The sequence below is a fragment of the Benincasa hispida genome, chromosome 1 (genome assembly GCF_009727055.1).
Source record: "Benincasa hispida cultivar B227 chromosome 1, ASM972705v1, whole genome shotgun sequence".
NCBI classification, from domain to species: Eukaryota; Viridiplantae; Streptophyta; class Magnoliopsida; order Cucurbitales; family Cucurbitaceae; genus Benincasa; species Benincasa hispida.
The window spans coordinates 26502952-26516155 of record NC_052349.1 but is presented as its reverse complement, the minus strand read 5'-3'; the positions used below and the strand labels follow the sequence as shown (position 1 = coordinate 26516155).

At 34.5% G+C, this 13204-nt stretch overlaps 2 protein-coding genes across 2 annotated transcripts; one reads left to right on the top strand and one right to left on the bottom strand.

The window, feature by feature from the left end:
• Positions 1–441: 441 nt before the first annotated feature.
• On the top strand, positions 442–5066 carry LOC120086310 (protein O-glucosyltransferase 1-like). The gene is made up of 6 exons (XM_039042889.1): positions 442–836; positions 2014–2618; positions 3743–3935; positions 4095–4159; positions 4257–4467; positions 4620–5066. The coding sequence occupies exons 1-6, from the start codon at positions 648–650 to the stop codon at positions 4980–4982; spliced, it is 1626 nt and encodes a 541-aa protein (XP_038898817.1). The 5' UTR covers positions 442–647; the 3' UTR covers positions 4983–5066.
• A 154-nt stretch (positions 5067–5220) lies between these two features.
• On the bottom strand, positions 5221–12319 carry LOC120076526. The gene is made up of 9 exons (XM_039030384.1): positions 11896–12319; positions 10519–10660; positions 10196–10287; positions 9963–10065; positions 7813–7961; positions 7592–7613; positions 6678–6793; positions 5932–6191; positions 5221–5524 (listed from the first exon to the last, which is right to left on the bottom strand). The coding sequence occupies exons 1-9, from the start codon at positions 12196–12198 to the stop codon at positions 5374–5376; spliced, it is 1338 nt and encodes a 445-aa protein (XP_038886312.1). The 5' UTR covers positions 12199–12319; the 3' UTR covers positions 5221–5373.
• Positions 12320–13204: the final 885 nt, after the last annotated feature.

Here is a 13204-nt window from a genome sequence, read left to right as displayed (position 1 = left end):
TTAATTAAAAATATGTAATTTTATATACAACACTTGGCTAATAACTAAAATTTTATAAAATTCAAATGCTAAATACCAAATATGTATGATTTTTATTGCAAACCCCAAGCAAAGATAAATATCGTAATAATTTTAAAAGAAATATGTTAAAAATTTACAAACTAATCACTACGAAGTAATTCAGTTTATGTTGAAACAACCTAAATTTTTTACGACCTAATTCAATCCAACAAAAATAGAAAAATTTAACCGAATCTAATTCAAGAACAAAATTAATCCAACCCAACCGTTATTTTAGATGGAATAATCTAGATTATTTGGATTGTCTGTGTTATTTGATATTTATGTTTTTTTTTTTTCTTAGTATGTTTTGTAGAGTTGTTATTAGACACGTCTACGAATCACATTTGAGTATGTAAAGTTGTAATTTTGAGGATAAAAAAGGGGTATTTTTATTATGTTTATACAAAATTTCTTAATTCAATATATGATTTCAGTGAAAGCCACACGATCCCATCTAAAAACCCGCATTCTCTCATCTAAATATCAAAATTACACTCTGACGTTGCCGCACGGCGGCGGCTGTGGTGGGTCTAAAAAGGCAGAATGTGGGGGAGTGAGTGAAGGAAGAATAAAGAAGTTTTAAAATGAGAGAAGCCGGCAGTTTCCAGCAGAGGTTTTCACATTACGCTTCATCCAACTCTCGCTATTTTTCCGATCACCGTCTGTTAAAGCCATTTCTGAAATCTCCGGCCACTTTCTCTCTCTTCTTCTTGTTCTTCTCACTCTTCCTCCTCACCGGCGTCTTCTTCTCCACGCGCCTCCTTCATTCCTCTGTAAGTTCCCGTCTTTAATTTCATTTATTCTCTGATCATCACTAATTAAATTGCTTAATTCTTTCAATTTCTCCTCTCTTAATTTCCAAGAACAATTGTTTTTTAAACTGTCAAGGTTACGAAACCGACATGTCGTTTTCCAGTGTCATAAGTAACCACGGATTGGCCGAACTGTCGGTTCTACATTTTTCCTGGAACAATAAGGCTGTTCACTTTTCGGACGCCTGTTCCTCCTTTATTTAGATTTTGCCACGTTCTTGTGGACACCACTTTTCCTTTCCCAAAAATATCAATTTATTTTATATTTTGTACTCTGGACAATCAGACATTTTATTGTAATTATATTTTAAAAGTTATTCACGCATCAATTCTCACGTATGCATATATCCATTTTAAAATATGACAATTAATTAGAAGTGATATATAAAAAAATTATAACAAAGAATGGTGCATATAAATGATTGGTAATTATTTTAAATATATAGTGAAATGTCACTATCTATTAGGGAGAGATTGCAATAGATTATAATATATTTTTATCATTGATTCAGTTAAATAAAATAGTTCATTTTCATTTTTTTAAAAATAATTCTAAAAGATGGGACTAAATACAATTATTATTTAAAATTTAAATGGATATAATTATTTGAGGGTTATTCTAACGTGTTTTTGTTTTTCTTTTTACATTGTTCTTAAATCTATGCATGTCTATTCTAGAAAAGTCCTCAACTTTACACTATATTTGAAAAGTACGCATGTCTTTTCTAGGTTTCATATTCTGAGTCTTTCATAAACACCTCAAATTCAAAGCCACTTTTGGAGTACAAATACTTTAAAATTTTCTTACCTAAATTTAGGTTTAATGACTAATGAGTGATGTAGAATGAAGATTTGAATGGTGAAATCTTTTTATTGTTTTGTTTAAGTCAACGCTCCATTGTTTCATGACCATTTTTCTTTTATTCTTACAATATTTCATGTCCAAATGTTCATAGAATTTTTTTTTTTTTAAAAAAAAAGTTATAATTCAAAGATAATTTTGAATGGTTTATGAAACATATTTCTTTTTTATAAAAATGGTTTTTCCTTCTTTCTAATTTCCGAGAGATTAGGGATACTGTTAAATTTGTCGGCAGAAAAATTTAATGAAAATTCGTTGGATTGGATTTTATTTCAGACGACAGCGCATAATTTATCTGGAAACACAATAAAAGGGAGTGCGAAAGCCCAATTTTACCCCAACAACACTTCCCAAATCCCAGAAAACCCAAACCACCGACGACAAGTCGAATTCACACTCGATTGTACGTCCTTCAATAACATCACAAGAGGAACCTGTCCTCCCAACTACCCGACCAAATGGACTGTCGAGGAAGATCTGGACCGTCCATCATCAGCCACGTGCCCCGATCACTTCCGTTGGATCCACGAGGACCTGATGCCGTGGGCCCGGACGGGGATCACGAGGGCCACGCTAGAGGCTGGGAAACGGACGGCGAATTTCCGGCTGGTGATTTTGAATGGGAAGGCTTACGTGGAGACTTATAAAAAGTCGTTTCAAACGAGAGATACTTTTACAGTGTGGGGGATCCTACAGTTGTTACGGAGGTACCCCGGAAAAGTGCCGGATTTGGAGCTGATGTTTGATTGCGTTGACTGGCCTGTGATTTTGACCAGCCATTTTAGTGGGCCTAATGGGCCGACCCCACCTCCTTTGTTTCGTTATTGTGGGGATGATGCCACGCTGGATATTGTTTTTCCTGACTGGTCCTTCTGGGGATGGTGAGTCAATCTTTCACTTTTTATTTCCCCCCTTCAAATTTTGCTTACATTACAACATGCTGTGAGAATTGAATGTTTGTTCTTATTGCTTTGCTTTGCTTTGCTTTCGGTTAATGTCTTGTTCTGTTCCCTTTTTTTAGTGCAATGAATGGGGAGTAGAGATTCAAATATATGACATTTTGGCCCAATAGAATGTATCTTATTATGTTATGCTATAAGAGGTAGGCATACAAACACGGTCATTATGGTTTATTAAAAATTTGTGACACGAACATGATAAAGATATGTATGTAGACACGGTGACATGCTTAAAAAGTGAGATGGTAGATATATAGTGATTCATATCTGTTTTATTATGCATATAAGTTTTCGAGCAGTTGTCGGATTTGTAATCACTTGGTAGAACTTGTGTTTTATACATATCTCACAAGTATGTGATATGTTGGTGCATGAAACTCGCACATGGGCCATGAGCACTCCTCCAGCCCGGCATGGACACGTCGTTGAAGCTAACCTGTGCAAGAGTACTTTCACCAATGTGGTACCGAGCTTAGCACACTCCGATGCTTAAGTTACTATAGGAAGTATTTAGCTCAGCTAAGCACATAGAGAATTAGTTACCCCTTGAGGTTGTTGGTATGGGGCTCCTCCAACATTTGCCTTGAGATATGTGCAATACCAACGATGTTAGAATGAGTGAGGCCCTTGAGGTTGCAAAGTACCAACGGCAAGCTCGACTCAGTTATTTTCCCCTTGATGAAACTTCACAAGCTTGGCTGGTTGACACAGGAACTAAGTGTTTTACTTTCTCTTTTTTGACGTGCGGAACCCTATGCAAACCTCTGCTCCTCTTTGGACTTGAGCCCGCTTGTGGGCTTTGGGCCTTCTCTGGATAACCCTCAACTTGATACATTATCTAAACTAAAGTTTTTGTGCTTCTTGGAAATTAATTGTTTGAGACCGATCATGGGAATTGCCTTTAAGAAGATCAAAATGAACTTTTAAACTTTTGACTCTAACAGTAACATTAGGTCTGAAATCAATAGAATAAGTAAAATGTCGTTTCCTTGAAGCTTTAAGTGTTATGATGATTTAATAATTTATATAGTGGTGTACTTTTGTAGGCCAGAGATCAATATAAAGCCATGGGAGGCATTGTTGAAGGATCTAAAAGAAGGGAATAAAAGGATCCCATGGAAGAGAAGAGAGGCTTATGCATACTGGAAGGGAAATCCGGAGGTCGCTGAAACCCGAAAAGATCTACTCAAATGCAATGTCTCTGACCAACAAGACTGGAACACTCGTGTATTCGCTCAGGTATCGGTTCATGTTTGAATATTGTTGAATATAAAGCCACTTAATGATTCATTCAAGTTCAGAAACAGAACTCGATTGCGAGTGGATCGAGCTTGACTCATAATATTGGAGTAGGAACTAGGACAGGAATTCTTATAATGCTTGAAAAACAATTTTCAGGATTGGATGAAAGAATCCCAGCAGGGATACAAGCAATCAGATCTTGCAAACCAATGTCTTCATAGGTACAATTTGAAGCTCTCTCTTTGTTCATTCCAATATTATTAGCCAATCTCTCACTCAACTCAACTCTGTTTTCCTTTGTTTTAAACACATTTGCAGATATAAAATCTATATAGAAGGATCAGCTTGGTCTGTTAGCGAAAAATACATTCTTGCTTGTGATTCCGTTACCCTAATCGTAAAGCCCCATTACTACGACTTCTTCACAAGAGGTTTGATGCCGGTGCACCACTATTGGCCCGTAAAGGATGATGACAAGTGCAAGTCTATAAAATTTGCAGTTGATTGGGGCAACAGCCATAAGCAAAAGGTAATTCTACAATAGGCCAAACTGGTTGCTAGCTGTATATATTGGTATCAACTTTTGGTTTGAATTCATGTCAAGCTACTTATCGACTTAAATTCTCCTTATACGCTTCGAGTTTCGGGTACAAGGTTATGTATCATTTCGTGGTTACTCAGGCACAAGCCATTGGTAAAGCAGCTAGCAGTTTCATCCAAGAGGAGCTGAAGATGGACTATGTCTATGACTACATGTTTCATCTTCTAAGTGAATATTCTAAACTCCTTACTTTCAAGCCGAAGATACCGCGCAATGCGATCAAGCTTTGTTCTGAGGCCATGGCTTGTCCAGCTGAAGGGCTCACCAAGAAATTTATGATGGATTCATTAGTGAAAAGGCCTGCAGATTCGAGCCCCTGCGCAATGCCACCCCCATATGATCCCGCATCGCTTCATTTTGTTCTTAGTAGAAAAGAGAATTCAATCAAACAAGTAGAAAAATGGGAGACAAGTTTCTGGAATACTCAAAGTAAGCAGCCATAGATAAAGACACCCCTCTACTTCAATAGAGAAAGCTTAATCAATGATGATCAAACCATACAAAAAGTCATCTGGGTGTTCTTCTCTTACATGTTTTCTTCTTCAAGTTGAAATCTTTTTCTTACCATTTTAAACTACACATAAAAACAGTAAGTGAAAGAAGGAAGTCCCTTTTTTATATATAGATATAGAATTACAACAGATCATCAATACAGCTTTAGAGATCAGTGAAACCCCATGAAGCAAAAATAAACAAAGCTGTGAAAAAGATGAAAAAGTAAAAAAAGAAGAAAAAAGGGGGCAAAGAAAGTGAAAGAGTAATGTCACAACATTAGTTATGCTTAGTCTCAAAAATGAAGATGGAGAAAAAGAGAGAGAGGGAGGAAAATCGAGCTTAAAAAGCTCGAGCTTTGATTATGTCGAAGCTCATTTCGCTAGGATCCGTGGCTTGTAATTCCACCTGAATTCCATCCAATTCCCTCTTGAATCTGTCCTTGGAGCTTGCATAAACCATTTTATTTCTCACTTTGGATGTGTCAGGTGACCTTCAAAACAGAGACATCACAGACAACCTCAGTTCATGTGTTTGTCTCCAACTTTAAGGTGTAGTTTATGTAACAAAATTTGATTGAGAACTTGAAATTTTACCAAAGTATGTTGAAATTCTCTCCTTACATGTCCCAAGAGGAAATCAAGAAATGGTGTTTTGTATAATCTTCGTTTGGATTGTTATCTATATCTATATCATAAACTAGTTGTTGTATTACTTTTGACCTTACACAAACGTTTCAAACTACCGTTCGAGTATAAATTCCTTAAATCGTCAAACTGCGTGTTAGCATTCGAGTCTCGATTTTTGTCGAACACTCCGACGGATTTCAACTTTAAAGGTAGTTTTGAAATGCTTACGAAATGTGAAAGGTAAGAATATATTGCAAAGTTGGAAGGTTACCATGCAATGAAGAAAATCTTGCTTTTCTGGCAGTTCTCATCAGTAGTGAAATCAAAATCAAAGACAGCATAGCGACACTCATTAGCAGGAATAGCAGCAGTGAAATCCTCATAAGTCTCTTCAGGGCTTCCAAGTTTCTCCACAACAACTTCTTGATTCTCAATCTTGAATATAATGAATCGATAGTTCCTCTTCGTTTTTAACTCCAAAAATTTCAGCTTGCATTCATCCCTCACAGCCATTCCAGATGCAGAGTTCGCCTAATTCATAACAAACAACCATATCATTCTTATCTTTTTTAATCTAATCATATTTTAAGATTACCTATGAAAACACAATTTTGAGCATTAACATGTACTTAAGGTCGGAGGTACAAATCTTCATATTCTCACTTTTCATCATTCCTCTAATTCAATAATAATAAGGCTAATAATGCTCTTAAACTTTGTTCTTTGTTTAAAAGAATATCTATTCTTTCATTAATGAAGTAGAAATGCATTAGAATGTTGAACAGAAGTTGAGACTTGAAATAGTGTCATGTGACGGTCGTAATTATCATTCCTGGTTACCAACACACTATTTCAAATTCCAATATCTACAGATGTTGTAATTTAACCTAATAATAATGATGACGACGGCAATAAACATGTGTTGAAACTGAGAAAAGGGTAATAAAAGAAGATTGCAAACAAGAACACTTAGCCATGAAAGATGTTAGAGAGATTGAGAGAGAGAGATGAAATTACCATTTTTGTGTATGAAGAATGTGAAAGAAAGGGGAGAGAGATGGGTGTAGGGAAAAATGGAGGGGAAGAATAATGGAAGAAAAGAGAAGAGGAGAAATGTGAGAGATGAAGAGATCCTTATTTAGGGGGAGAGAGATGAGAATAAAAAGGAGTAATTTGAGGGTTAAAACTAAGGTTCACAATTGTTTTCAATGGTGATTATGTCCTCATCCACATTTCTTCCTAAAACACAGCACCATTCTTTCTTTACCTTTCCCCAAAATAAACACTTACCTCTTTAATTTTACCATTATTTTCATATTAATAATATAACATTTAAACCACTCAATACAAAAGTAGATCAATTTAGACATAAATGTCTATGATTTTGTATTGATTTTGTTTCATGCAAGTTTCATATGATTCGACGTATAGGAATTTTTCAAAAATGAAATTATTCATTGTATAAAATTGATCTATTAAAATGTAAATTTAATTCTAAAAAGTGAAAAATTAAACCTTCAACCATCAGCTCTCGAATTAACGACCAATTATAATGTTGTTTTACTAACCATTGTCAAACTTATAAATATTATGGATTTATATTTGTATGTTGTCTTCGGTAAGGACATAATTTAAAAAATAATTGAATGCATATACATTGATACATTTAGCCCAAATATTAAGGATTGAAACACATATTTAGTCCTTCGTGTATGAGAAATAGGAGTTAATTTCTTTTTTTAATTTAAAAAAAAATAAAAAATAAAAAATAAAAAAAACGAAGAACTACACACATTTTTTTAAAAAAATTGAAATATATGTATATAGTTGTTAAAGAACAGAAAATTACAATGAATATATTAATAGTGACTATCAATTGTATTTTCACTCCTTCAAGTAAGCAAGAGATTTAAAGGGGAAAAGTTAGTTACCATTTGTATTTTTCATTCCTTCCTCAAAAAAAACAAAAAAAAAAGTCATCAAATAATGAGCCTCCTTTTGAGACATAATTTGATGAAAATAATAATTAAGAAACACTTGTAAATAATGGGTGAGGTTCCAAAACTACCCAGTTTTCTCTTATGTGCAAAAGAAAAGGTTTTTACAACAAACACGAGAACAATTTATCTCATACAGCTATGAATCAATCCATGAACCTCACAACTTTAGGACCCTTTTTCTTTCCCATTTTTGCATCTTTGATCTGCAAACGATCTTCATCACTCATGAAGTCATCCTCGAGATCATCACCACTGATGCGCTTCGTCTCTGGTCGTCTCGGCATTTCCACATATCCAGATGCTGGGACCAGAAAATAAATACTTACTCATTATCAGTATATTCCATTCATGCTTTTGCAAATATTCTAATAGATAATTTTAGCAGCAGTTTGTCAATCCAGACGACTTGGTTCCTCATTCCCAAGTATCTCCCACCCTTTTAGTCCACAAATTGGAGTAGTAATTTTGAAGGATGACTTTTCTCCTATAACGTTTTTTTATACAAACATCTGTGGAATACTTATTTCCAAAGCACAAGCTTTTTCTTTCCCAAGAATCCATGAAATTCCGATTCCTTGAAACTTATAGGATATAAAATCCTAGGTAGGTGGCTACCAAACCTATCCTTCTTAGCCCTTTATCAAACTCAACGCCCTTTATTTACCACTAAGCTAACCTATGATGGTTGATATGGAAACAAGTACTAATGAAAAACTTCGAAGTATTTTGACTAGTTAGAAGTGCCTTTGGAAGATTCATAATCATTTACTTTGACGAATAATAGGGTAGTAACATACACCTGCAGACTCCTAGAAAAGGAATACAGATCATCATATCAATTTTGTTATTTGATGCTCCTTCAAGCAGGCTTGACCTTGAGTGGGTGGAATAATATCCTAAAGGACCAAAGGTCACGATTTCTATGTCCAACCCACGTATCTCGGTCAAAATGGGGATGGTTAGCTCAGTTATATTAAGTTTGGCTTTGTTCTTCTAATCGAAAACCACGTTTTTCGGAAACCCAAACTTTTGTAAGTGAAAGCCTCCCAATTACTGAAGTGTACACTCGGAAGAATAGGAGAGAGCGAAGGGGGAGGAAAATGATGCAATATGTGAGGGAAGAATAGGAGAGAGATACTGGATTCAGTTAGTTAGAGTTCGGCTATTTAGGGCAAGATGAGGGAAGCTAGTTTTCTTTTATCTTTTGGCATATACGTTTTTTCTTTTTTCTTTTTCTTCTTTTTTTTTTTTTTTTTTTTTTTGAGCTCTTTGAGCATTGAGGAGAAGGGGTAGATCTTGAACTCCCTTGGCTTTTGCCTAAATAGTGAATATATGAGTTCAAATACTATCAATAATCTTAGGACTTGTTTGAATTGACTTTTTATGTGATTAAAAAAAATTTGTTCGTGCTTAAAGACACTTTTTAAGTCCTTGCAAGGTCAATCCTAACATGCCCTTACTTTGTGCAAATGAATGAATTCCAGAAACTTTGGCTTGTGTAACTCTGTATTTCATTTGTAGGTTCATAATTCCTAAGGAGATGTTTGGGGCAAGAACTATCCTAAGGTTATAATAACCACCTCTTGCTACAGTCAATACTATTTTGTATTTCCCAATTAGCTACCGTCAACACTATTTCAAAACCCCATTTGCTAGTATTTACTATTTGTTATAGTTTTTACTATTTTACATTCATCATTTTTTTATTATTTGCCACAGCATTTACGATTTTCTTCTTAAACTAAAATAGTTTACACCTCAAACGCATACTATTATAACTCAAACTAAAATAATCTACACCCCAAACACAAATTATTATAACTCAACTATAATAACCTAGAACTATAATAACCAACTCTTTGCCCCAAACGTCCCCTAAAAGTTAATATTTTGTAGCTTGTATAAAAGAAGTTTAAGTAGCACGTGGGATTAGAAAAACTAGCTTGAGATGAATAAATCGACTAACCAAACATACGCTACACTTCTTAGCCCAATTTACATGCATTTAATTAATGAGTTAAATATCTTCAAGAAAACTGTCTGCACGGATAACGAAGCTCTATTTTTTTATGTACATAATATCCCAATGAGAAAGAGAGAATTAATATATGAAGAGATTATGACATCTTTTTAAAAAAAAAATTATAATTTTTGGATTTTTTTTTGAAATAGAATAATTTTTAGATTGTTTGTATCGACAAAACATGTCACAACAGCACACACAAAAAATGAAATGCTTGAAACAAAGTTGGAAACTGATAAATAAAAATAGAAATAAGAAACTAGAAGCAGGAAAACTTACATCTGTAACCAGATTCACCAACCCTATCAATCACTTGGGTGCCTTTGTTTGGACAATCCTTAGCTAAATGTGTGACTTCCCCACAAGTTTTACAACCACCACCCTGCAGAATATCATACAAGGAAATTCTTAACTGTGGGAAATCCTAGAATTTATTACAGTGAAGCCAAGAGTCTGGTGTGTGACCATCACCATCACATGAAAGTTAAATATGTAAAGGTTAAATCAAATACCTTAGGGTAGATACCATGAGTATTCTTTGGACAGTTCTTGCTCAAGTGTCCACTTTCATTACAAATAAAACAACTGGCGAATTTAGTTCCCCCTATAGATCCAAGATGGAAAACGAAACATATAATTCAGAAAATAAATAAATAAAGCCTTAAGAGCTCCATAGCATCTGTATCACAAAAGCGCTGCATTTCATAGGAATATATGAAAGTCACTTGGTTTGGAAAAATTGAAAATCGAATGCCACAAGGAAACCGAAAAGGAAATATTCTACATATTATGCAAAGCACTGATAAATATGAGTTTGAATTGTAACAAAATTTACCATCTTGAATGGGTTGTGGACAATTAGCCAATGAATGTCCTGTTTCACCACAATTATAGCATAACTTCTTATCCAGAGTCCCTTCATTTTTGTCCGGGCAATTTTTTAGGCTGTGCCCTCGTCTTCGGCAAAGCAAGCATATCTGTGAATGCCAAATAACAGAGATGGACATAAGACTCCCTTCAGCATGACACTATTACAAAAACTTTGTTATTAATGTCCTCGAATGCAAAAGCCAAAAACAACCTTAAATGCTATTAAGAGGCATGATGGAAGGACTGGATGTTCAACCATACTCAAGAAAATAGGAGATTGCAAGAACCAAAGGAAGAATAAACGAACAAAGTCCACCCTAACTATGAAAATGTGATATTTTCATTTCCATGTATTGTATAGTTAGTCATACAGTTGGTCATTTCAAGGGTATATATCCTTGTTCCATTCATTAATGAGATGGGCAAGATTAATTTACTCTCTGAGTCGTTAATATGGTATCAGTTGAGTTTTATTTTTCTCTCCGACAGTTCTTCATCTCTTGCGTGTTGCTTCTCATGGTTGAGCCTTCTCTCACAAACCCTAATCCTGTTTTTTCTTCTTCTACTGCAAATCAATCTACCAATTCTTCGATCCTCAAACAGTATGCCAATCCTACTATCTTCATCATTCTGATTCCACCAATGTCGTTTCTTGTTTCGTACCTATTGACTGAAACTAATTACACATCATGGAGTAAGGCTACGGTGACTGGGCTCACTGTTAAGAACAAGTTTTGCTTTGTTGATGGATTTCTGCCATGACCCACTGGTGAGTTCTTGAAGTCATGGATTGTTTCCATGTCTTGTATAGTTAGTCATACAGTTAGTTATTTCCGTGTATTGTACAGAGTATATATATATGTCCTTCTTCCATTCATTATTGAGATGAGCGAGATTAATTTACTCTCGGAGTCTTTAGTACTACCCTAGCATAGAAAGTTTCAAAAATCTTTGTTCAAAACCATTAACATGCCATAAAAAGTATCCCCACATATCCCCATATTTGTCTAAAGAAATTCTTTAATTTCAATCCTTCCACTTTCCAAAAAGATTATCATCACAGAGCTTCTTCCATATAATCCATGTCACTCTAGCCCAAGACCTCTAACAACCTATTTCAAAGTGACAATAGTTGATAGAAGAAGCCTAAGCATGGGCCCAACTATATTAAGAAGTTTCCCTAAAATTGGAGAGCAGAATCCAATCCTAACCACTGTCAAGGATAGCACATTCCTTACAGTAGTAGCTTTGAAAAGAGAACCCTATTCTTTGAGCAAAATTTCCATAAACTCAGTGAACAGTGAAACAACAGAAGAACGAAAGGTAAAACAGAAAGACGAACCTTGTTCTTCTCCCATTGAGCCTTTTCAGGGCAAAGCTTAGCAATGTGGTCTTTAGCTTTGCAGATGAAGCAGCTTTCTCCAGGCTTCATCCCAGGCACTCTAAGAGGGTGTTTCTTAAAACCCTTTTTGTAGGGTTTATTTGCGTCTCTGTTTGAAATCGATTCTTCCTTTTTGCGCTTGAATTTACTCTTCTTCTTCTTCTTGTCAGGGTCTTTTGGTGGCGTTGGCTCTGCTTTCGGGAACAGTTCTGGGTGTTCTTCTCTGTACTTTTTCCGAGCAAGTCTTTGCCTTTGGCTTACCATCTTCAGGATCGGAAGGTGACGGCTCCGGCGAAATCCCGACGAAGGTTTCTCAACAAACGGATAGACGGCGAGGTTTATGCGAATGGGTATAAACTAAAAACTACATGTCGGTTTCTTCTCATTCTAATTGGGCTGATTTATAAATCAAGGCCCAGTCAAGTCTTAGTCTAAGAGTTTCAAGTCTGAGATAGTGTACCAACAAACTTTATTAAAGGATAATTTCAATGATAAAATTATAGTAAATATTTATAAAAATAGTCAAATAGATAGTAAAATTTTGTTATATTTATAAATATTTTGATTCATTAATAGTTAGATAGTGAAGTTTTGTTTATATTTGTAAATATTTTGATTAATTTTCTATATTTGAAAATAGTTATTAATCTTTCATTTAAATTCAATTTTAGTCCTTCAACTTTAAATCTGGTTCTACTTTGGTCCCTAAAATTTAAAAAACATTTGTTTTAGTCCCTAAACTTTTTAAAAAATATTTATTTTAGTCCGTACTAACAAAAATACGATGAATCTTGTAATTTTGGATGACTAGGCTCTAGATGTATTGAGCAAGATGAAGGTGAAATAAGATGTCACCAACCAATACATCAAAATACTGAACAACCAAAATTATGAACTAAAAATGTCTTCTAAAATCTCTCTTTTTGCCATCTTATTCAAAAGTGTAACTCAAGATTTGTTAGCGTAGCTAACTTATTTGGTAGCTTAGACATTCAAAAATACTAGTCATCTCGCCATTTTGGTAAAGAGTTAACAAAGTTTTAATAGATCAGGGACCAAAGTAAAACCAGACCCTATACTGTTTAGACACTTTTTAAAAATTTAGAAACTAAATGAACATTTTTTTAAAGTTTAGGGACCAAAATAAAATAATATTCAAAGTTTAGGGACTAAAACATATATTTTTAAAAGTTTAGAGATCAAAATAGAATATTATTCAAAGTTCATAAACCAAAATAAGATTTAAATTTTAATCTATTAAATGATACAT